General features: G+C 42.6%; 3 protein-coding genes across 10 annotated transcripts in view; 2 read left to right on the top strand and 1 right to left on the bottom strand.

The window, feature by feature from the left end:
* The window catches only part of LOC309350573 (cGMP-dependent protein kinase egl-4-like), a gene marked incomplete at its 5' end in the record, with an annotated part of 40,625 nt that extends 33,770 nt beyond the window's left edge, over positions 1-6,855 (bottom strand). The window contains 3 exons of the mRNA XM_081877536.1: positions 1,126-1,203; positions 3,665-3,776; positions 6,686-6,855. Coding sequence (XP_081733662.1) covers positions 1,126-1,203; positions 3,665-3,776; positions 6,686-6,855 — 360 coding nt within the window. The remainder of the gene's footprint in view (positions 1-1,125; positions 1,204-3,664; positions 3,777-6,685) is intronic.
* EXOC1L (exocyst complex component 1 like) overlaps positions 1-19,324 on the top strand; it is a 119,537-nt gene extending 100,213 nt beyond the window's left edge. Inside the window, exons 1-3 of one of the 3 annotated variants that reach the window (XM_081876029.1) lie at positions 10,716-11,021; positions 16,574-16,704; positions 18,337-19,324. In XM_081876029.1, coding sequence (XP_081732155.1) covers positions 10,901-11,021; positions 16,574-16,704; positions 18,337-18,606 — 522 coding nt within the window. In that variant the 5' untranslated portion in view covers positions 10,716-10,900 and the 3' untranslated portion in view covers positions 18,607-19,324. Of the gene's footprint in view, positions 1-10,715; positions 11,022-16,573; positions 16,705-18,336 lie in introns of those variants that run through there. The other 2 variants (XM_081876031.1, XM_081876030.1) reach the window with 2 other exon arrangements.
* A 3,865-nt stretch (positions 19,325-23,189) lies between these two features.
* Positions 23,190-25,772, top strand: part of EXOC1 (exocyst complex component 1) — a 28,197-nt gene continuing 25,614 nt past the window's right edge. For all 6 annotated transcript variants that reach the window (XM_081875703.1, XM_081875702.1, XM_081875699.1 and 3 more), the window contains exon 1: positions 23,190-23,342. The gene's annotated coding sequence lies outside the window, so the exon portion shown is untranslated. The remainder of the gene's footprint in view (positions 23,343-25,772) is intronic.

Below are 25,772 nucleotides of genomic sequence, written 5' to 3'. Positions count from 1 at the left end.
TTGACCAAACTGCAGGAGGCAGTGGAAGACAGGAGTGCCTGGCGTGCTCTGGTCCATGGGGTCACGAAGAGTCAGACATGACTAAACGACTAAATAACAACAACAAAGATTTTGATCCCACTGGTTATACAGTGGTACCTTTGTTCCTGAATGGCTTGGCTTCCATACAAATCGGCTCCTGAATGCCGCAAACCCAGAAGTGAGTGTTCCAGTTTGCGAATGTTTTACGGAAGCCGAATGTCTGATGCGGCTTCCATTTGAGTGCAGGAAGCTCCTGCAGCCAATCGGAAGCCATGCCTTGGTTTTCGAATCTAGAGTCGAACGGACTACCAGAATGGATTAAGTTCGAGAACCAAGGTACCACTGTATTATTATCTTTAATTTACAACATGGTTGTCAGCTTCCAACTACTTAACCAATTCCTGATCCTGTAATTGGTTTACCACTGCCAGGATTGACGCTCTGGAGCCAATTGAGGATTCCCAGGTAAGATGCTCCCTCTATTGTGTGGGCAGGTAATCCCTCCCCTACCTGGCCTGGTCTCCTTGGCAACGCTTCCCCCAGGCGGGATTGGACAACTGACTGAGGTAGGCGGAGACCTGCAGGTATCCCAACTGGGGGAAGGCGAAGCCAAGCCTGTGCTGATTGAGCTACACCGGACCCAGGGGCTGCGCACGTCCACGCAAAGGGCGCCCCCCATTTAATGCAGGGAGCGGTCATTGTATGTGTTATCAGCTGCTATTGAGTGCAGGAACTCTTTGTTCTTTTAACATTGACAGAACTTTTGTTAAAACAACAGCTACCTATTTGGGGTTTAGGGGGCAAAATGAGAGAGAACTTTTTAAAAAAATGTATAAAGAAGTATTGTAAACAAAATGCAGTACTGTGGCTAAATATTTACACTAAAGCAATAATTACTTACAAATAAAAGATGATAAATTCAGCACATGCATTTCCATATTAATGCTTCAAATATTTTATTTATTCATTTATTATTTGCATTTTCAGCCTGTCATTCAACTAAAATATCGCAAAATAACATGCAATTAAAATAATAAAATAATACCACAAAAACGACTAATATCAATATTAGCGTATGATGACAGTACATAGAATTTCTCTCACCTTTAGAATGTCTTCCTGCCTTCTTTGGTTTGGACAAATATGTAGCAGATGCTTAAGCTTTTCAAAACCATTCTTTGGCTACACAAAGAAAATGTACACATTATCCAATAGCCTTTTCATTGACTGTAGCCTAGCTATTCCCTAGTTACTTATACACACAGTATAAAGGCATTCATTGCAGTCATGGGTATCTCTTTCAACTCTATATTTGTATTGGTTTGACTGTTTTCTAAAATTGGGTTACAACATACTTTAGGGACATGATTCTTCAAGAACGTATTCCACATATATAATAGACCTCTGAATTTCTTAGAAGTAAAACCCACTGAATTTAACAACGATCACACCCAAACAAGCATGCCTAGAACTAAAGCCTGCTGTGAAAGATTTGTGAAACACTTTTGAGAGCAAAATTGCTCTATCTGTAGCAAACATGATCCCACAATTAGCCTAGGCCCCTTGGAGACCCTGAGAGCACCATCCAGTTTCAGCCTATGGGATCGTGTCTTTTTAAAAACTATTGTTCTTGGAGCATTCTTGCTCTCTAAGAGACATTTGTTTTGTTTTTGTTAGCGTGACAGGGGTGCTCCCCATGAGTCTAAGGTGAGTCTCAGGTGTGCATGGCGGATGTGCTCAACTCTCCACAAGTAGGAAAAGACTCAAGTCTCCTTAGGTGAGAAATGAGGAGACAATGTTTGTATTGTTCCAGGTGAGTGGTGGGGTAGAAATGAGTCATATATATATATATATATTGCTCCCTTATTGGATTGTTCTTCAGTGGACCTATTTGCATATGCATGATGATTGGTTCCTGAATACTCAGGGTTTTATTGAAGTGAAAACTGATTGGGTAGACTGATGTGGTGGGTGCAAAAAAAAGTGGTTGTTGAGTGACTGGGTATGATAGCATGGTTCCTGAATTTCTGGTTGTATTACATGTTAGGGCCTTTCAGTAATATCTATTATTATTTTTTGATAAATACGACTTATGTTGCATTTTGATGGATTTGGATATTAACGAATTGCTTTTACGGGGTTGTTTTTGTACCTTATTTTGGTTTAATTGCATTGCTTAAAATATTTTTAATAAAAAAATAAGATATAAATCACTTAAAGATTTATTTTGAATATAGAACAGCACAGAAGTTAAATAAAAATAAAGTATACACATAAAATAACACTAAATAACAGATTAATATAATAGTAGTATATACAGTAACTAGAATGGAGGAGGCGCAAGTGGATTGCAAAGCCCAAGTAAATAAAAACAGGTTTTAACAAGGGCCAAAAACATAACACTTATGCTGTGGCAAATGGAGCTGGAAGTTCTTTTTGCTCGTGTAATGGGCTCTCTGGATCCAGCTCATTGTTTACTAGAAACAAATCCAATTTTAGGTTTCACCCTACATTATTCTAATCACACTTTTCCCAAATATAAACTTGATGTTCTTAACTTCTCCCAGTAATGAACTTAGTCCTGACAATAATAACATCAAAACAGAGCAAATCTGTAACTCTTTGGACTTACGAGAAGGACAGAAATTTTCTGAATAAATTTTCTGAATAAATTTTTCTCATCAAAAGCAACATTTTCCACTTAAAAAAACCCCCCAAAATGTTAACAGAATTACACCTCATCTGTTAATGTTCATTATAAAAGTGCTATATTAATAGTGTCAAATCATTTGATTTGCTCTGCCAGAAAAATAAGTGCTTTGGATGGGGCATGCCAGCCAGCAATAGGGAATGGGCATGACATTACAAAATATTATGTTCCGCGCAAATGCTTACAACTGAGAAACGATCCCCTAAATAGCACTTGGCACCATTACTTCCACTTTGCAGGTAGGGAAATAAGGCTGAGTTCATGATCTGCCACTTGGGTCAGTCAATGGCAGAAGCTAGAATGGAAATCCAGTTTTTCTGGGTACGTATCCAACATTCAGGGCAATGAGTCATGCTGACTTCAAACCTAGAGATGCGCTTGGTAACTTCAAGCTATTTAAAGTGAAAACACGTTGTTGTTGTTGTTTATCATTTACACCCCACCCATCAGGCTGGGTTTCCCCAGCCACCGTGGGCAGCTCCCAACAGAACACTAAAAACAGAATAAAACTTCAAACATTAAAAACTTCCCTAAACAGGGCTCTGCAGTTCATTGTATCCCCCCCCCAACTAAACACAATGTAGGAATAATTTTATTTGAACATTATTTAAATCTAACAGAATTCTTCATATAGAAATAAACTTGTATAGGTATAAAATGTGGCCCATTTGCACCCCAGATTGTATTCCATAATCAGCTCTGAATTGCCCCAGTAATAACAGCACCAGATAAACAGAAGACATTTCAAGTTTTCCAAGCAATTAACATATATATATGATCTAAGTACTCCTTACAAGAGTACTGAAGCACAGGACAGTATTACTATCCTCATATTATAAAAGGATGGCAGACTGATTATGGCTAGCAAACAAAAGACACAGCAACCAGGCTTTTAGAGATTTAAGGACTCATGAAACATAAAAAAATACTCACAAATTGTTTTTTAGAATAATCACTGACATTAAACAAGTAGTCACTTTTGAAGTTCATCTGCCTCTCCAGGTAAAATGTTGCCCATTGCACCGCCTGACTCCTTTCAATATATCTGCACAAGAAAAAAAAATGGGTGGCATTGGCTGTTTTGGAGTAAAGAGATTACACAATATTTATCTATTTTTATTCTTATCTAGCACTTTCTCAAAAGACATCATGGTTTGCATGTCAGTATACTTTTATTTTTTTAAAAAAAGTTTCTACCGTAATTATTGAGAGCAGCAAAAATTTCCTAGTGTTAATCGAGATAAATTAATGGTACATACAACGGCTAAAATAAGGTGAAGATAAAGCATACTTACATAAGGCAGATACAAAGATACAGGGCTCCTGTGCTAACTTGGTAAATTATAAGGAAGTTATTTAAACCATAGAGAAAAAGCGTACCATTGTATCATCTTTTGAATATTCTGAAACACCTGTATTTAATCAGTAATTTGAATGTTTCATTGTGAATTTTTGTAACTGCTTAGAGGTTTCTAACAATCAAGCATTATATAAATTTTGTTAAATAAACAAAAAAAAAAATATACTTGTATATTCTTGCTTGTTGTTAGCCTTCCCCGCCCCCCCGCCCCCGGCAAGAGGCTTCACCTTCCTTGCATATTGGTAAAATTGCCAGAATAAGTATGTTTTACTGTCAGTTCTGTAAACACCGAATTCTTCTAACTAAAACCAACTATTGAGCTGATTTCAGTCTACAGAGTGTTCAAACTTTAAAACTTTCAGTTTAACAGATTATTTTCAACTGGCATTTTGTTAGTCCATCTTATTCAGAAAAAAAGGCAGTGTGTGAAACACTTGTTCATTATTCTTGCATCTCAGTAATTTGTACATTAAACAAACAAACAAACTTTGACAGTACAGTGGTACCTTGGTTGTCGAACGGCTTGGCTCCCAAACAAATTGGCTCCTGAGTGCCGCAAACCCGCAAGTGAGTGTTCTGGTTTGCAAACGTTTTTTGGAAGTCGAATGTCCGACGCAGCTTTTGATTGAGTGCAGGAAGCTCCTGAAGCCAACTGGAAGCCACGCCTTGGTTTTTGAACAGTTCTGGGAGTTGAATGGACTCCCGGAACGGATTAAGTTTGACAACCAAGGTACCTCTGTAGTTTCATATTAAGCAAAGCACTGATGAACCAGTGTCAATGCACAGCCAGGGTGTAGTTGTAACAAAGCAGTAGCATGCAAGCTTCACACTGTTTTGGGGTCCCATAAGAACTCCTTTGACATCTAGGCTGCAGTTCCCTGGGAAGAACTACCAGTTGCAGAAACAAGGAGAAGAGGAAGGCTGGGGTCAGGAAAGCATCCCTGAATATTTGTTAAAAGAGCAATCAGACTGCATTCCTCTGTACAATTGCTTTAGAATAAGCATTGGTGAACTCAGCAGGATCTTCTTTTGAGTTAAACAAGCATAGAATTTCACTACCTGTAATTAGAGACTACCGGTAATTGAATATGGTAGGGAACAAACTTCTGCAGGCAGCAATGCACGTGACATTTAAGCCGAGGTACATTTTTCCAAGTTACCGAGGTGAGAGCTCAAGATAATGGGAACGCAAACAAACAAACAAAACAGCACATACTGAAAGCTGTATTTTTAAATGTTTTTTATTAAGATTTTCCTGGGTAATAACAGAACGTACAGAGTCTCTGCTTTCACGTCATTGAATTAGTCAAACAAAACAGTCATATTTGAGGTAAGACATTATCGTTATAGGAAATATGAGGCTATCGGAAAAGAGACATGGGAAAAGAGGGGTGGAAAGGGGAAGACAGTGAAATTGCATTCTTCTCTTCTTCTTCTTTGGCGATCACTCGTAGCCAAGTAAGATTGTCATCCATAAACACGGTTTTAACAATGAGTCCGTAAGTGACTACGGAGGCCAATTCTGGATCCACACGTCCTTCCACGGTGGGGACATTGGTTTCCGGGTGGGAGTTGATCACGGTGTGGATTTGCCAAGCGTGCCTTCCTCCTAGTACGTTTCTCCCTTGCGTCCTGAGTTCGAGTGTCTTCAAAGCCCATGATACCTTTGGTAAAGGCTGTTCTTCAACTGGAGCGCTCGCAGGCCAGTGTTTCCCAGTTTCATGTGCAAAGCTTTTTGTGTCAGCATTATGTCAACAGATATTTTATTCTGCTGATGCTGTGAGAGTCTGGAGGGTGCTGGGTGTGACAGGTTGCGTGTGTTTTGTTTGTATGTGTGTTGTTGGGTCAAATTAAGCATATCAATTTGTATGCTGTTGCAGGGGATAGGTCTTGCTAGCTTGCAAATGCATTTGAATGCAATTCATTATTACTTTCTGGGTTCAGATACGCCTCCTTCCACTCAGCCCAACAGCAGCCATCCCAGAGACAGCTGCTATATGCGTGTCCATCAACAGGTGATGAAACGGATGGGATTGGACTGGATGACCCTCAGGATTCCCTCCAACTCTGTGACTTATTTCTTACTCTATTATGCTCCCTGGGCTTATTCGCGATGCAATCCATGCCTACTCAGAAGAAAGCCTTAACATGGTGGCAGCGTAAAGATGCACCCCTAAACACACTTTGCTGACTCTCCAAGTCCCACTGAACCTAGTGAGGCTTGCTTCCAAGTAAACATTAGGCTGAACACTTCCTAAAGTGAGAAGACTGCCTAGATGCAGCTATGTCATCCACGCAAATGTATGGAATCTGTGTGTTTATTTAATAACTGGGGGGGGGGGGGGTTGAGGAGTTTTCCACAGCCATTCCAGGCAGTCAGCTCTCTGAAATCTAGTCTGGAGTTCTAGATCTTCTGACCTAAAGAAAGGCGGCGGTCAGCAGAAAGCGCGCGCTATGTGCAGTAGTCCCAGGGCATGCACAGAGCGCACAACCACCCCCCCCATTGGCCAAGGTGCTGAAACAACTGGCCTCCCGCCTCCTCAGCATGCGGGTCTTAAGGGGAGACGGAGTGGAGCCGGCCGGGGGCGAGTTACCTTTTCCTGTTCAGCAGCAGCCCGCAGAGATGGGCGGCGGCGGCGGCTGCTCGGAGGAACCGTCGGCGTCCCGGCGCCTCTCCCTGGCAAGGAAGCGCGAAGGAGGCGGGCGCGGGAGAGGGATCCCCATCAGGGGAGAGAGGGCTTGCCTCTCGCTGCGAGGCGGCCATGGCTCCGTCTCCAACACTTCGTGGGGAGGAGCAGCTTCGGGCTCATTCCTGTGGCAACACGAAGGCGGGACAGGGAAGCCTTGGGCATGTTTTTCGCCCTGGGCGCACGGGCGGCAACGCGAACACGCCCTGGGGCGCGGATACCTCGCGCAACGCGGAGAGGGAAAGAATCTTTACAACAACCTGGGCTCCCCTTCCTTCCTTTCGCCAGGTTCTGTGTCTTAAAACAGCTGCGCGTGGCAGAACTTCAACAGGTGGAGGGGCTTCCCCTTACACCGCATTTGAGTGCGAGGAGAAGCTGCACCAGCTGAGCTTCTGCCTGCCACCAGGTTACTCTGTTAGGCCAGGTCAGAGACTAGGACTTGTCAATCAGAAGGTCGGCGGTTCGAATCCCTGCGACGGGGTGAGCTCCCGTTGCTTGGTCCCTGCTCCTGTCAACCTAGCAGTTCAAAAGCACATCCAAGTGCAAGTAGATAAATAGGTACTGCTCCGGCAGGAAGGTAAACGGCATTTCCGTGCACTGCTCTGGTTCGCCAGAAGCGGCTTAGTCATGCTGGCCACATGACCCAGAAGCTGTACGTCAGCTCCCTTGGCGAATAAAGCGAGATGAGCGCCGCAACCCCAGAGTCATCCACGTCTGGACCTAATGGTCAGGGGTTTCTTTACCTTTACGTTTAAGAGAGATGACCCCCCTTGTTGCTTCTTCCACCTTCTGGGAAATGACATTGTCATCAAGACAGTGATGATCGTCTTCCAGAGCAACTACTCTATACCAAACTTAAAAATGGGAAGCATAATGCTGGTGGTCAACAAAAGAGGTTTAAAGACTGTCTTGAGGCAAATCTTTAAAAATGTAGTATAAACACCGACATATGGGAAACACTGGCCTGTGAGCACTCCTGTTGGAGAACAGCCTTTACCAAAGGTGTCATGGGCTTTGAAGACACTCGAACTCGGGACACAAGGGAGAAACGTGCTAAGAGGAAGGCACGCCTGGCAAACCCTCACTATGATCAACTCCCACCCGGAAACCTATGTCCTCAACTGTAGAAGGATGTGTGGATCCAGAATTGGCCTCCACAGTTATTTACAGACTCACTTTTAAAACTGTGTTTATGGCAGACAATCTAACTCGGCTACGAGTGATTGCCAAAAAGAAGAGAGAGGCATTTGTTGGACTTTGCATTCTTGGCAGAGTTTGGATTCCAGCGGATATCAGGGTAGCTGAAGTCTCCCATGACTGCTATATATCTCTCTCCTTTTTTGAACCTTTGATAATCTGCTTTAGGAAGGCATTATCCAAGTCCTCTTGGAAGTCTATAGCAGACACCCATATTAAGGTCACTGTTGTGTCCCTCTCAAACAATTTTTTTACCGTTATACTCTCAATCTACCTTCCATGCTCCAAGGCATCCTCAAACATGAATTCTTTATAAAATTCTATACCGAGCATTCAGTGAAAATGCACCTTTCACACATGGTTGCTTGCAGTTCAATAGTAAAGTACTCATGTTTATGCACAGGTGTCTTTGAGGGCAATATAAAAATGTAGGGAGAAGAAGCATAATTCAGTTACAATGCTGAGGTGGTCATTAGAAGTAAGACCAGCTGAGGGCCAAACTACACATGATGCATGAAATGGCAGCCCAAAGGCTATAAAGGTAAAGGGACCCCTGACTGTTAGGTCCAGTCGTGGCCCACTCTGGGGTTGCAGCACTCATCTTGCTTTATTGGCTGAGGGAGCCGGCATACAGCTTCTGGGTCATGTGGCCAGCATGACTAAGCCACTTCTGATGAACCAGAGCAGCGCACAGAAACGCCATTTACCTTCCCGCCAGAGTGGTACCTATTTATCTACTTGTACTTTGCCGTGCTTTCGAACTGCTAGGTTGGCAGGAGCAGGGACTGAGCAATGGGAGCTCACCCCGTTGCGGGGATTCGAACCACCAACCTTCTGATTGGGAAGTACTAGGCACTGTGGTTTAACCCACAGTGCCACCCGCATCCCTTTGGCTTGAAAAGCCACTTTAGGAGATAATTGATTTGTCAGGTGAGGAAAGGATTGGCACCCCCTCCCCACTAATGCTTCCCCACTCTCAGCAACTTCCTCCTGGAGCAGATTTTCAAAATAAAATGGGTCATCACGTTGATGTTTCATTAGTTTTGTCTATTTGAACATGAGTGCAATGGTACTTACTCCTTACTCAGATTGTTCTATTTGTGTAACATAGAAAGCGGATGAGAGATCATTTTAAACGGAAGGCACATTCTACCTAGTAAATACTCCATGTAGCAGAGAAAATGCAAAACTGATTTAAATATCATTTGTGAAAATGGCTTAAATGTGCTGTTAATAGCCTCCCTGGAGTAGTGGGGGAGTTAGAAAAGAGAAAGCAATTCTGCTAATGAGCAAGGAGATGAATTAAAGATATTATTTAAAATCAATAGTGTTTACAGATGCTCTTTCCTCTTAGGTCGTCAGCTGAGGGTAGCTTGCCAGTCTAGCACTTTTTGAGCAGCACCCCCCCAAATGGGGCTAATCCCTCTGAAAAACAGGAGATAGGTTGTGTTGAAGCCAACAGGCAAAATATAGAGCTTAGAGCAGGGGTCAGCAAGGCTTACTGGGCATGGCCTGAATCACTCCCACGGAAATCCTCCGTGGGCCGGCCCAGCATAGCACAACACCAGAAATCATGTCTGCGCATGTCCGTGGTGCCAGAAATCACTTCTGCACATGCCCAAATGCCAAAAATCGCTTCTGCGCAGCGGCAATTTCGGCATCTGGGCATGCGCAGAAGCGATTTCCTTCTTTTCAGATGCGGAAGAGAGTCCCCGCACTGCGCTGTGCCAGTTTAGCGCAGCACATGGGGACTCGTTGAGTGGACGGCTTGGTTCGGGAGCGGCTTATGGGCCAGTTAAGTGACCCTCATGGGCCGCTTTCAGCCCATGGGCCTTAGGTTGCTGACCTTTGGCTTAGAGTCATCGTTCTCAACATGAAGCACATGCCCCACACGGGGGCAATTTGATTTTTAAGGGGGCAATTTGGAAGCTTGTTTAGACCAAGTTAATGGCCTTTTAGGCTTCCTCCACATGAATAGGAGTTCACTTTTTGAATAATTAGAATTATATGTCATGGGGGGGGTCGAGGATTTTAGAGATGCTTAGGTGGGGCATGGCAAAAAAGGGCTGGGAACCACTGGCTTAGAGAGAAATGAAGCAGGTGGAAGTCATTAAGACTACACAGAATTGAATGATTTCAGAAATATTTGTGGAAGGGATTAGCTTTGGGAAAGGGAGAACAAAATGTTTCATAAATGAAATTTTTGCAAGATTTGAGGAGCATTGGAACAAAACTCTAGCATGGAAAGGGTTACATGAGAAAAACCAGCTTTCCAGAATTACTATAACCCGGATGGTGGATGTTTTTTCCCCTGGTGTCCTGAAAGTGAAGATCTGGATTTAGTGCTGAAGCCCTTTCTGAACTGGCAGGTGGTTTCGGAGCCAGAACTGTCTGGCTTCCCTTCATTTCTGAAGCGATGCACGTAGACTTGTGGCAAAAGTTAAGTGTTCGGGAACAGCAGCGGCACTGCAGATGAGGGCGGGCGAGGAGATGTAGCTGCTGCTCCTGTCTCTTCTTTCGCCAGTGGTAATATCCTTAATGGAAGATCATCTCAATCAATACCTCCAGGCAGCTGTTAACTGACTGGGATAATGGAATCAAAATGAGTTAGTGCGAATGGGGCTTCCTCGCTGCTCTGGTATTAAAGATGCCTCTGCCCTGTGAGAGTCAGGGGGCTGCTGGGACCCACAGAAGACAATCTCTCTTCACATCAGTAAACTATGTCAGAGAAGAGGAGCCTCTTTTGCTGGGCAGGACTCTGAATGGGGCCGCTGGTCTTCTGGCCAACAAGCTGGGAGCTGTGGCCTGATTGCCGTGTGACACTGAACTCAGGTCCTAACTCCTGGAGGGACTCTAGAAGGAAGAAGGAGAAGAGGTGTGGAAACAAGACATCTGCCTCGGTCGCTCGTGATCAAAGCCAAGGCAATGTCATCGTTGGTAAAAGAGGACCTCAACAAGAAGCTGTTCAAATCCCTTGGGCAAAGGTTGCATGAGTTCATTGAAGTTGAGTGTTCGGGCAAGGATCGCTTCTACCTCTGCGCTTCAGGTAAATAGGAAAGGGCCTAACAAGGTCCAGGCTACAGCTATCCAACCTGGTGTAGGGACTAAGAGTGTGAGTTGGGAGCCAGAAATTTCTGATTCAAAGCTCTCCTTAGTCATGAACTAATGTGGCGCCTTGTAGAGAAACCACAGTTCTCTCAGCCTCAGTCTATCTGCAGCAGAAAGGTAACATAACGGACGTTTCTGATATAATGTGTGTGGGATGCTTTGAAAAAATCCAACACAAATGTTAAATATTCATATTTGACAGGGGATCTCCTGGCTGCAATTTCATGCCATTTCCAATAAATCTGATGTATTCTGATTAATGGTATTTATTTCCAAGTAAGGCAGCAGTCTTAAGCACATCTGCTTGGAATTAGGAAATCAATGAAATTTTCTTCAAAGCAAATGTGACGGGGATTGGACTTTGAATGTGTTTAGAGTTAAGAGGCTGGTGCCTCCCACAAGTCCAAGAAAAAGAATAGTAATCTAGTTTTACAGTAAATTCTAATGCATGGTTACTTGGAATTCAATTGTACAGTACTTATTTTAATGGGGCCTGCTCCTAAATAGGGGGTTTTAGCTGATAGCTTGAGTTTGTTTGTAAATGCTTATTTACATCTCACTGTGTCAGCTGTAGGCAGACTGCATTTAATATTGTGCCAGCGAAATGGCATCTTCCTTTTCAATCTGCAGTACTAAGCCTATTTCCGATTAGATGTAATTCTTACTGCATTCATTTTCAAGCCAATGTGCTCAGGATTGACTTATCTTAATTGTTTGTTGCCATCTCCCTGCATGCTTCAAGTTGGCCCAACTCATAACAGTGTTTACGGGTTCCCTATGTCTTCCAGTAACTGAGAAATGTGTGAAGCTAGAAGATATTGTAAGTTTGTGGGTTTCGTTTGCATTGTGGTTCTGGTAGCCGTTGTAGAGGATTTGTTAGTTTTTCCTTCTTATGTAAGTACAACTACAAATTGTTTAGATCTTTGTTGCATGCTTTGAGCCTTGATACTAGGTGTTTTTGCAATGCAATAATTTATCACCACAAATCATCGCCAATAGAGCTATTTTGGTAGTTTAACAGAGATGCTAATCAGAAGTTTGTATGTGTGTAATATTTCCTACAAAACCCTAGGGAAAGATTGTCCTTTTCTCTTCCCAATACGATAATATAAGCACCTGTAACATGAAGCAAATAATTTTGTAGTCGGAGTACTTTCAAAGATTTTTTCCCTACGAATTGAAAGACTTTAATACCCTTGTTTATCTTCTGCTTATATTTATCACCTAAATATATGGTCAATGAGCTCTATTATCACCCATGTTGCGGGTGAGGTATGCCACTAATATGAAGATCTGCTGGTTGCATTGTTTGAAGCTGCTAAATATTTCCAAATGCAAGACCTCAAGAGAATGCAAGAGGCATGAGTTTTCTTCTGAAATAGTGGGGGAGCAACATTTTTGTAATCAATAGGACTGTACAAAAGGGGGTGAAGAAATTGTTTTTGCCTCAGATTCAGTGAATGTTAAAGCACAGAATCAGAATGGGTGGTGAATTAATGGATTGGAGGACAGAATGCCTCTGGGGCAAAACTTGCTTCCTTATCTGTGTAGCTGAAGATATGAAATTGCTGGTCATGAGAGATTCTTTTCCTAGAAGACACATTTGCTCTTGCTAACCTCCTTCACGCTGCCCTTTTGCAGGTGCCATCTGCAAAACCTCCCTCAAAACAAGATCCTTCAGTATCTGCATTTTTCTCACTTGAAATCCAGTGGTTCTTTGCTTCACTGCTGGGCAAAAATTAACATAGACCAAACCAAGATTCAGTAAGTCACTATGGAGTTTCAGAACCTACTGCTGCCTCTGAAATTCATTTTGATATTCACAGTCCTCACTTTGCTTTACCCAGAGCTTCACCCTGACAGTCACAAGAGGCAGATCTAGGGGAATGCAACCATTGGAGTCACACCAGGCACAGAGCTTCTGGGGCGCCACAGCAGATGCCACCACTCTTGCGTCCAATGGAAGGTGAGAGGCGGTGGGCACCAAATTTTGGCCCTTCACAAGGTGCCACTGAAATTTGAGACACCAAGGTCCGCCAATGCACCCACATTCCTATTAACTTAAAAGGCAACTTGGTTTCAATCAATTTGCTTGACAACTGGGTTGTGCAAAGAAAAACTATGTACAGTGGTACCTCGGGTTAAGAACTTAATTTGTTCTGGAAGTCCATTTTTAACCTGAAACTGTTCTTAACCTGAGGTACCACTTTAGCAAATGGGGCCTCCTGCTGCTGCCGCGCAATTTCGTTTCTCATCCTGAAGCAAAGTTCTTGACTTGAGGTACTATTTCTGGGTTAGTGGAGTCTGTAACCTGAAGCGTCTGTAACCTGAGGTACCACTGTAATTGTCTTCCAAAAATTGTTTTAAAAGGAAAGGCTATATTTAGCAAAGCAGTGGCCAGTTTCCGAAGCAGCATACAAACAAAGGGATTTGTAATGGTGCTTCTCAGGCAGCTGTCTTTCATGACACATGGCAAAAAACTTTTGTAAGTGAAAATTTTCCAAAAGCAGTTTGTGATATGGTATAGAAGTCTGCTCTTCTGAACAGGAAATGTCAAAAATAAATAAATCCATGGGGCCTGCCCAATCCTTTGTATGTATTTAAAATAGCTCTTAGGTTTCAGTCAATGTATTCAGGATCATGGTTCAAAGTGACAGATCTAGCTGTACTCAGAAATAAACCACACTGGAATTAATAGGATTAACTTCAAAGTAAGTATGCTGAGGATTACCTGTGGATATTCATAGCACTTTTATATATAAAAAAGTATATTAAGAGTTGGGCTTTTAAACATACACACATGCATGTTGTATCATGCAAATCACACAAAGTACATCAGTTACAAAGTGCATATGCATACATCATTCTTCATACACTTGTCAGAAGGCTGAGTCAATGTGTGAGGTAAACCACAACAAAAACACTCCATTTCCAGGTCTTCATTGGGCATATGGAATCTTCCATCATTCAGCACCCTGGACAGCTCCACTGAAACTAAGCAAAACTTGGAAGTCCTAAGTGTGCAAAGGGAAGCACTTGCATATGTATCCTAGGCTTTGCAGATCCTGTACTCCAAGCAAGATACCGTGATCCTGGCCTTGAGCCAGTTGGTTAGAGGAGGCAGCAATCTGGGGTGTGTGTGAAAGAAAAATGGAGCTGTTTGCTTCCTTCCCACTGCTTGATAAAGCGAAGGGAGGATGAGCAACCTGAGCAGTATGGAGGTGAAGAGAAAATGGTATGGATCTGGGGTGGAGAGCATCTTTCTCGGGATATCAAACATGGCAGTGATAGGGCACTGTGTTTTCCCATATGGGCTTATTCTTGCAAGCACCTACTTCCTAACCCTTTCCCCCACAAACTTTAGAGAAGTTTTTTTATGTTTGATGTTTTATTGCGCTTTTATTTTATTTTTTTTTAATAAATATTTATTAAAGTTTTTAAATATAAATGCACAAATAATAAACAATCTTACTTCTATCACAGACATAGTTTCATCACTTCTTTGGACTCCCTCACGTCTCCCGCTCCCATTTACATCGTTAAAAGTTTTTTCCAAACAAATTATCAACTTGTTTACAATCTCATGTCCACTCATTCAAATATAATCTAACACTTCTTCCAAAAAATTTTTTATATTTTCTTTAGTCTCACTTATCATCAAATTTCAAATCTAATTTAGTGGTGGCCAGTTTTTTATAATCTAGCATCCTTCTTAACATTCAATCAAATTACAATGTTTTTGTAAATACTTCTTGAATTTCTCCCAGTCTTCCTCCATCTTCTCTTCTCCCAGGTCACGGATTCTGCCAGTCATCTCGGCCAGTTGCATATAGTCCATCAGTTGCATCTGCCACTCTTCCAGTGTGGGTAGATCTTGAGTTTTCCAGTTTTTTGCGATGAGTATCCTTGCTGCCGTTGTTGCATACATAAAGAATGTTCGGTCCTTCTTTAACACCTTCTGGCCGACAATACCCAGAAGGAAGGCCTCTGGTTTCTTAGTGAAGGTATACTTAAATACCTTTTTCAGCTCATTATATATCATTTCCCAGAAGACCTTCACCTTAGGGCATGTCCACCAGAGGTGAAAGAATGTTCCTTCATTTTCTTTACATTTCCAACATTTATTATCAGACGAATGGTATATTTTGGCAAGTTTAACTGGGGTCATGTACCATCTATATATCATTTTCATTACATTTTCCTTCAGAGCATTACATGCGGTGAAGTTCAGCCCAGTGGTCCACAACCTTTCCCAGTCCTCAAACATAATATTATGCCCAATGTCCTGTGCCCATTTTATCATAGCCGATTTAACCATTTCGTCTTGTGTATTCCATTTTAACAGCAAGTTATACATTCTAGATAATACCTTAGTCTTTGGTTCTAACAATTCAGTTTCTAACTTCGATTTCTCCACCTGGAACCCTAGCATTTTATCGTTTTTAAAAACTTCTTTAATCTGAGCATAATGTAACCAGTCTCGCACCTTATCCTTCATTTTCTCTAAACTCTGCAATTTCCAATTGTCTCCATCTTTTTCTAATATTTCCCAATATTTTGGCCATTTGGCCTCCATATTGGGTCTTTTTAGGGCCTTAGCCTCCAGAGGTGAGAGCCACCTTGGAGTTTTATTTTCCAGTAAGTCTTTGTATTTTGTCCAGACATTAAACACTGCTTTCCTGACAATATGGTTCTTAAAGGCCTTATTGATCTTAACTTTATCATACCATAAGTATGCATGCCAACCAAAAGCATTGTTAAAACCTTCCAAGTCCAACACGTCAGTGTCTTCGAGAAGTAGCCAGTCTTTTAGCCAGCAAAAAGCTGCGGCTTCATAGTACAACTTTAAGTCTGGCAGGGCAAAGCCCCCTCTTTCTTTCGCATCTGTTAATATCTTAAACTTAATTCTTATTGCGCTTTTAATTCTGTTGGGAGCCACCCAGAGTGGCTGGGGAAACCCAGCCAGATGGGCGGGGTATAAATAATAACATTATTATTAATAATAATATTAATATAGTAGCATGTAAAGAGGTGAAATCACTGGCTCTGAAGCAGCCGCCAGATTTTGGTAAATTAGTGGATGCAACATCAATGTGAGAGAATCTAAGAGTGGACAAATGCACAAAACACTGGAGGCAGTGTGAACTTTACCATCACAATCTTATATTAATATATCAATCACATTGTATGTCCATTAGCCAGCCTGTACAGGATGTTTCGGTGCCATTGAAGTGTTTGTATATTGAGGTGGCAATCTTAGTCACATTTACTTGTAAGTTCCATTTGGAACTTGCTTCCAAATAAGGATGCTTATTGCACAAAATAAAATATGCTTGCTAAATGTATCCAAACTTAACAAATTTCAGACACTGCTGGGTCATATTCATTAATTGAAATCATATAGTGTTTCTAAAAATAACAGGGAATTAATTTTCAGATAAGTGCAGAAATGTATCATCTGTGCAAACTTCTTCTTTTTTTGTCTTGCAGTAACAAAAGGTGAAGAAGTACAAATAACTATGGTGAAACACTTTAGGATAGGCCTCGATGAGAATTACGAAATATCTGAAAAATGGTTTCTTGACGATTTGGAGATGATTGATGGGAAAGAAGCTGATACTGTAAGGACTGCTTTTTATTATAAGGCATCATTGTACTGCAGTTTGTGATGTAATCTTTGGAATGAAATGCTAACGCAATAAGTTATTATGTTAAAATTGCATCATGAGATTTCAGGCTGAATATTTTGTAGCATATCCATACTATGATTGCTCCACATACAAGCTTTGGTGGCCAAAACCACTAAGCAATCTATTTCAGTTCTATGAACCTTATCTAATTAGCAGCAGCAACAAAAAGAACCATTTGAGTTTAAGGGCTTTCCATGTTCTCTCAAGCTCCAAACTGTGTGGAAATTACAGTCTTATTTAAGCAGTAATGATATAGTACGTTATCTTATGGTCAGTTTCAGCACTGCCACTATCTTGGAGCTCAAATTATGGAAATTCATTCACGCAACATATTAAACCAAACTTTTTGTTAATTGAATACAAACATTTTGAATGAAGAAGGAAGAACTATCCTCAGTAATAGGAAATTACACAGCATCTAGAAAAACAGGAATTCACATGCAATTTACATTATTACTTTTAATTGGTTAATTTATTGAGCAAAAGGAAGTTGGAAATAAAAGTTGGCAATTTCTTTCCTCACCAGGGTTTCCACCCCATGTCTCTCAAATCTGCTCCCTGCTTCTTTTCACCTTTAAGTTCTAAACCTCTTGGCCTAACTGAACTTTAAATACTTTAAGGCAGAGGTTTTCAACCTTTTTGAGTCCACTGCTCCCTTAACCAACTACAGTCTTTCTGCAACACCCCTGTGGGGCTCAGGAGCCCAGTTATGTCACCCCTTGCCTGAGAGATGGCAGCCTCTCATCCTTTTTCAAATACCCACCTTTGTGGAGTGTTCCCTCAGGCTCCTCTCCTCTCTCCTCTCTTTGGGAGTTGTCTGAGCAACAGTTCAGTCTCTGAGCTGTCTTCCTGCCCCAAAGAGAGTTTCCTTCTCACACTGCGCCACAGGGGCCTGGGAAGCACCCCAAAGCCAGCCCCAGAGGCACAATTTGCCTGGAGAGCTTGTAGCTAGGGCTGCTGCAACAAACAACTGCACAACCCTTTGGGAGGCAGAGGTGTGAGAGGGCATCAGAGGAGGGAGGGAAGGAAAGAAAGAGGGACAAGGGACAGTGGTGCCCGTGGCATCCCTGAGCACTATTCAAGGCACCCCAGGGTGCCATGGCACACTGGTTGTAAGCCACTGCTTTAAGACTTAGGCCTGATTTGTCAAAGAGAGTGAAAGAGAGACAGAGAGAGGAAAGTACTCTTGCTCTCATGTGATTCTATATCAATTACATACACCATTTCAAAATTTCAGAAATATTAATTTTTAATAGCAACAAACATATCTGAAGCAAATTATAACTATTCAAATATTTCTATTTCATCAAAATTTCTGCTAACTGGTAGAAGGATTCCCTCCCCACCCCCAACAACAGCAGCAAAAAGAACTGGCACAAGTTGTACAAATTAGAACCACTCAAGAGTTTGGGAAATATTTCCAAAATCTATCTTGGATCAATAAATGTTTTTTTAATCCACAATAACATGCCCAAGCTACAAGGCGATTGAGTGCAGTGCAATAAGGATTTAGACACTATCATACAAGTAATAATTGTTCTCTTTTTATTTCTTTCTTTTCAGGATAATCCGTGGTTTGATATGCATTTCAAGAAAGTCTATAGTTGGGAAGCTTATAGCTGTGCATCTAAATATGCCTTTGCACGGACATTAAATAAACTGAACGAGATGTACCTCCAGAAGGACTTGAAGATAGTCAACTTTGATTTTACCTACATAAATGATGGTTCACTCTGGTCATCTAACAATGGGGATGACTGCTTAGTACTTATGAGAATCTGCTTCTATGCATCCAACCTTTTGTGTCTGTCTCTGTGCCCTCTGCCTGTCTGACTATTATCACTCTCTCCAGATTTGGATACAATTTCAAAATAAGGTTTTTAAATAGTTCAATTCCGTACTGTCAGGGTTTCGATTTTTCATAAACGGTTACAATTTTTTATATAAATTGTTCATCTCAAAGAGAGAGTCTTGACAATATATGTATGTGCTTAAATATCTATTTCCAACCACTTATTTCACCTAAATTGAAACACATATTCAGGCTGCGTTCCTCTAATCACGTACCCCATTGGACTCCATGGTGTTTCCTCTGAATAGACATGTATAAGATTGTAATATAGCTACAGCTACACAAAACTGTATGTTAGTTTTATACCGGTCTAACTGGCCTGGCTTTTCCCAAAGAAACCTGGGAACTGTAGTCTGGCATGTGTTGGTGCTTTAGGGGGCAAGGAGTTGTGTCCCGTCCCTTTGTTACTGTGCATGCAATAAACTGCAGTGGGCAGGAGCGGCAAAGACAAGTCGTGTTATGCATTTTTATAAGATGGTTTTCCATTTCTGCCACCTCTGATCTTTAGTAGCCTTAGAATACAAAGCAAACAAATATGCACATTCCTACAATAAAGGTAAAGGGACCCCTGACCGTTAGGTCCAGTTGTGGACAACTCTGGGGTTGCAGCGCTCATCTCGCTTTACTGGCCAAGGGAGCCGGCGTACAGCTTCCAGATCATGTGGCCAGCACGACTAAGCCGCTTCTGGCGAACCAGAGCAGCGCACGGAAACACTGTTTACCTTCCCGTCAGAGCGGTACCTATTTATCTACTTGCACTTTGATTTGCTTTCGAACTGCTAGGTTGGCAGGAGCAGGGACCGAGCAACGGGAGCTCACCCCGTCGCGGGAATTTGAACCGCCGACCTTCTGATTGGCAAGCCCTAGGCTCTGTGGTTTAACCCACAGTATCACCCGCCTATGCAATTTGTGCCCGCCAAGCCAAGATGGAACAGGCTCTTGCGTCCTATAAAGAGAACAAACAATGTGGCTTGTCCTGCACTTCTCAGACTCAAAGCAGAGCTAGTGAACAATGTTCAGCTCTGCAGGTCACAAGTTGTGTGTGCTTTGACCACAATAAAAATGAATAAATAAATAATCAGAAGAGTTGCACAGCATGCGCTGGGAATCATGCAGTTCCATTTGGATTGCAACTAGTCATGAGCAGTGGGTATAAGTCTGGATTTATATAATGATTATACATGTTTAAAGCACATAACTTCCCCAAAGAATCATGGGAACTGTAGTTTGAGAAGAGTACTGGGAATTGCATGTCTGTTAAAGGAAAACTACAGTTTCCAGTATTCTTTGGACGGAAGCCATGCACTTTAAATGTGTCTTGAATGTGCTTTGTGGGGTGGGAATGGGAATGTGGGGTGATACTGAGCTACATAGACTCAGTGGTCTAACTTGATAGATGGCAGCTTACTTTATTTAAAAAGCAAAACAAAACTTTTAAGTTTTACATGTGAAAACAGCCTGCAGCAGATACATATTGCTATCAGTTTTATACTTAACACGCATATGGAAGCACTGGTGGCTGCAGGAGGAAGTTCCTTTAGTAACACTCTAATGAAACAACAAAAATCGAACTGTAAATACTCCCTGCCATTCTTTCTTAAGAAATGAACAAATAATTGATACTTTCAACAGACTTGTTTGGTATCCTTGGAACTGATATGTAACTACATATTTGTTACGTTCAACTATTTTTGCTCTTGCTTGGCTCTTCTTTATTTGTGTAACTGGATTCAAATGAAAATACAGTGTATACTTAAAATACCACTGCTATGAATGTGGCTATCATATATGCACTGCTGCACACTCTGTTGTGAAAGTGAGCTGATTTAAACCTTTATGATACCTCATTCACATTCTCGGGGCACAATAGCTCAGGAATTCTTAAGTCATTACAACTATGGAATTTTTAAAGCATTATCTTTTTAATTGGTTTGATTCAGGATCAACAAACATGAATGGCCAGTACTTTAAAATACAACCCCTGCTCCCCCCCCCAAAAAATAATTATGAGCCAGCTTACACTTGCTTCTGACCACTTCAATAGAGCTTTGGTTTGCAGAGGTGCCACTTGCATCAACTGGAATGTCCTTGTGATGCATAGTTCTTGTAGCACCCCTTTACAACCCTGATTTTGGAGAAGCCATTTCACACAAATGGCACCTTTGCATTAGCGCAAACCAGCCACTCCTCAGGGAGAAGGGATTTGTCTATTACATTTCTATCCCACCTTTCCTCCAGGGAATTTAAGGCATCGCACATGGCTTGCAACCCCCCTTTCATCTTCACAACCCTGTGATATGATGACTGGTTCAAAGTCACCAGTGGGGGATTTGAACCTGGATTTCTTCAGCTGTGGTCTGATGCTCTAACCACTGCACTGCAGTGATTATCTGACTCAGTGGCAGATCTGGGGTTTGACTTGCGTGAAACATTTCCAAGATGCTCACATCAGGGCTGCTGGAAAATCTAAACTGGCCCTAAATTTAGTGCCGAGACAAAACGAGGATGAAAGAAAAGACAGAAGTAAGGGTTAGTTTCCAGTACTTCAATTATAAAGTAAGAATCACACACACAGTTTGTGGGAAATTGTTGAAGTGGCATTGTTAAGAAAGGACATTACTACACTTGCCTCCTTCCCAAAGCTGGGAAAACATTAACTAGGTATTGTGATGGAGGTGAGAGGACTCTAGGGCCTTGTCAGAGCCCCCAAACCTCTTTCCCAAAGTCCAGCACCTTGCTTGCCAGCTTTGGAAAGGCAGTGCGAAGGCTGGGGGAACATCAGATGTTGCTGAGGGCTACCAAAAATGGCCACCAGGGCTGCATGCAGCCCTCTGGCCACACGTCGGACCACCCTGCTGTAAATCAAGCATATTTGCAGAATGGTGGGGTGCACAGAAGGATTTCCTAGTTTGGTTTGACTGGACAGCTGGTTTCAAATTTGAAGGGTCTGATGCTTCAGTGACTGAAACTGTGTGCTTGGTTCTGTACACCCGTAATACCTACCCAGCCTGCTACATTTGTAAATAAACAGATTATTACAAAAGATGAAGTAAGTCTCCCATGTTCTCTCCACGGAAGAAAACTGGTCCTGCAATGAATACTCTTGCATGACTACTGTCCTGGCTGGAGGTTGGCATATTTTTGAAAGCTGATTGCTTGCTGGAGGTCGCCAGGGATCAGTTTATTAAGCTGCTTGATTTTCTGAAGAGCTAAGTCAGTGAAACAAGACAGAACATAGCTAAAGTGCAAATGGCGGAAAACATGGAATAAATCTGAATGCAAACCACAGTCTAGGGCAGCATTGGCGGGACTACCATCCTATTATTATTTTTCTTCGCCATCATCACTGCATCCACCCAGCACTGAGAAGCCTTTAACCGCCTGCCCTCAGGAGGAGCGGATGGGGACCCAGGTACACAGCTGCTCTGAACTAAACAGCAGGCAATGCATTTACTCCCAAAAAATATCCGGAGTCCTTTCTCCTCCCCACATTGCTTATATGCCATGGGCTTTCGCCACGCCCCTTTGCCCGCGGTGGGAGGAGCGAAGGAAAGAGAACGCTTAATAACCCCGCCCTCTTTCCAAATCAACGCCCATCTCCACTCTATTTTGGACCTGCGCCTCCTGTTTGCATCTTTCCCTCCCACAGAGATAGAAAATTATAGAATGACACATGCAATTATGTGCATGGAGAGTTTCCGGGTCTTGCATTGGAAGTTATGTCAAAATCCACACACACGCTCTCTCTCGCTCTCGCTCTCGCTCTCTTTCCCTCTCTCTTTCCCTCTCTCTCTCTCTCTCTCTCACACACACACACAAACCATGACAGCTGTCTGTTAAAATCTCCACCATAGAATTGTAGCGTTGGAAGGGACCCTGAAAAGTAGCCCCCTGCAATGCAGAAGGTATGTAGTTGTCCTGTACAGAAATCGAGCCTGCAATCTTGCCATGATCAGCACCATGTTCTAACTGAGTTATCTACGTAAATTGGGCGTGAGGGTAGGAATTTAGCCTTTTGTTCTAAGTGCGATTGGGATCCCCAAACAATCCCGGGCAAATGCCTTTTTTATTTTATTTTCGCTTTCAAGTATAGAATATATTCAGTCAGTTAGTTTCTTCTTGTGTGTACACTTTTTATATATCCCCCCCTCCAAAGTACATAATTATATATGCACCAAACATGGTGAGACGAAAATAAAAGAGAGAAAGAGAAACAGAACCCGTGTAGAAGGGAAAATAAAGGGGGGAGAGGAAAAAACCAAAACTGTATACTTTACAAAGTTGTTACTGTACTTCACGAGATCTCAACCTATTACAGCATTTGTAGGAATGGATTCCAAATATCACTGAATTTGCCCTTTTTCTAAGCCTGCTTTCATTCGAAGTTATCATCAGCGCCCAAGTTCTGAAACACTGAAAGGAGCAAGAAAAGGAAATACAGCTGCTCAGAATGCCCGCCCCGTGTCACTCTTTATTTTCTAGATCTATGGTTATCACACTCCCCAGTGATCTCTGCGGCCGCAGAGGACGCTCCTCCGTCACGTGTTACGGTCCTTACTCCGTGTACTTCCGGTTCTTTTCGGTGACAGGAGTGGGGAAGGCGAGTGGGGAGGGAGGGAGGCGCCAGCGGCAGCGTTTCCTCGGAGCCTGACAGCGGCCGGCGGCTTTAGAGGAGCAGCTTCGGGAAAGGGCTTTTCTCCCCAGCCCAGGCTGCGGGGTAAGAGGGGTCTCTCTGCATGGCGGTGCATATAGGGTGGTCGTGGGGGCTCCAAGGGCAGGTCCCACCACCCTCCCCCCCACCCCCCGGTGCTTCTGGCCGTGGCCCCTTCGCCTCACGGTGCCCTTTACTCCCCGCCCCCCATAGGCCTGCTGCCGAAGCGCTCCTCTTCTTCGGCAGGGGGTCCCGAATCCCTCACCGGGAACTCGCCTTCGCCCGCCTTGGCTTCCCTCTCCAGGCGGCCCCATCCTAGTGCGACCGCCTTTGTTATGGCAAAATACAGGGTGGGGAGGGGCGGTTGTATGTTTGTTTGTTTATTTGTTTGTGCTGAGGTGCCTTCAAAGCAATCCTTTTTGTAAATAAAATTAACATTATTTATTTGGTTTTTCAAATTAAAATTTCACAGAGATAAACATTAATTGTTAAAAACAAGATTCCAAGGACATAGTCTATCACTTAGGTAGGGACGCGGGTGGCGCTGTGGGTTGAACCACAGAGCCTAGGACTTGCCGATCAGAAGGTTGGCGGTTCGAATCCCCGTGACGGGGTGAGCTCCCGTTGCTCGCTCCCTGCTCCTGCCAACCTAGCAGTTCAAAAGCACACCAGTGTGAGTAGATAAATAGGTACCACTCCGGCGGGAAGGTAAACGGCGTTTCCGTGCGCTGATCTGGTTCGCCACATGACCTGGAAGCTGTACGCCGGCTCCCTCGGCCAATAAAGCGAGATGAGCGCCGCAACCCCAGAGTCGGCCGCGACTAGACCTAATGGTTAGGGGTCCCTTTACCTTTACCTAGACCATGGGTAGACAAACTAAGGCCCGGGGGCCAAGATTTTAACCGTTTACAATGGTCTTTAAGATAAGATATAATTTTCCCCCATTCCTTACTAAAATTTTGGACTTCCTGATTTCTGATTCTTCCCATCATTTTAGCCATCTCCGCATAGTCCATCAACTTCATCAGCCATTCTTCTCTGGTAGGCTTCAAAGCAATCCATGACAGATCAGTTGCAGCCTAACGGTCCCTCTGGAATTTGTCACACGTGCGCACACTTGCACATGAATTTGTAAACCTGTCTGTGCTTGGCTGCCCAGAGCTTAAATACGTGACTTTCACGCATCCTTTTGAACACAGGCATTTGGAGAGGATTCCTAACTTGGCACAGAAAGAAGACCTGAAATGCAGGATAAAACTATATATCAATACATAGCATTTTACATAAAAATTCAGAATGATATAGTAATACGGCATACAGGACAGGTGTCAACCCTATCCCTTCCCCACCAAACCCCAATGAGCAGGCAAGAATTATAAACTGAAATCGAACAAGAAGTTTATTTTATTTTTTAAATGGGAATATAAATCATGGTTGGTCAGGTGTGAGCAAACCAAGTGACCTTTTGTTGCCTTAATGCCATTCATAGTCAGTCCGCTCAGAGGGGCATTTTGAACTAGGCCAAACTCTATGTGGATAGTTAAATGACTTACCTGGAAGAGTCCCTTTTTCCAGAGCTTTAGGGTGCCATAATTCTTCATGTGCTTACCTGGTAGTAAGTCCTATTCTGAGTGGATGTGTATAGGATGGCACTATTATTGCACTTTAAAAAAAAGAAAGAAAAAAAGAATTACAACATTTTAAGTTTTATTGCACTTTAGGGTGGCACTATTAGAACCTCTTTTTGTGTTCCTCAAACTTGGGTCTCCAGCTGTTGTTGACTACAATTTCCATCATCGCTGATCACTGGTCCTGCTAGCTAGGGGTGATGGGGGTTGTAGTCCTGGAAACACAAGTTTGAGAAACACTGTAGTTAAGTGATAATCTGTACAGTTTGTTTCAAAGTACAGTGGTACCTCAGGTTAAGTACTTAAGTCGTTCCAGAAGTCTGTTCTTAACCTGAAACTGTTCTTAACTTGAAGCACCACTTTAGCTAATGAGGCCTCCTGATGCCGCCACGCCGCCAGAGCACGATTTCTGTTCTCATCCTGAAGCAAAGTTCTTAACCTGAGGCACTATTTCTGGGTTAGCGGAGTCTGTAACCTGAAGCGTATGTAACCCGAGGTACCGCTGTATTGTCAAGTCCACGAATGCTTACAGCGAAAACGTACCCCAATTGTTTGACTTTTTAAATTTGTCATTTGTGTAGTTAAAGCTAGTGGAAGCAGCATGTTGTCTTCAGCTACTTTGGTATTTTAAACACTTAAATCTTGCTCAGCCTGTTTTTTGTTTAGGTGTAGCAAATGTTCACATGTGATTCTGCAGCTGTTGACTCATTAATGGTTGCTCTTCCAAGGGAGTTGGGATGCGATTTCTACCACAGGCATCTTATCTGATTTTAAAGAAAAATGTTTTTCAACGTGCACTTGTGTGTTTGTGAGCCCAGCATACAGTGCTACACTTGGCCTGTTAAGGATGTTCATGCACCAGCTAAAA

The sequence above is a fragment of the Podarcis erhardii genome (assembly GCF_964252035.2).
Source record: "Podarcis erhardii genome assembly, chromosome: 9".
NCBI lineage: Eukaryota > Metazoa > Chordata > Lepidosauria > Squamata > Lacertidae > Podarcis > Podarcis erhardii.
This window is presented reverse-complemented; position numbering and strand designations above follow the sequence as displayed.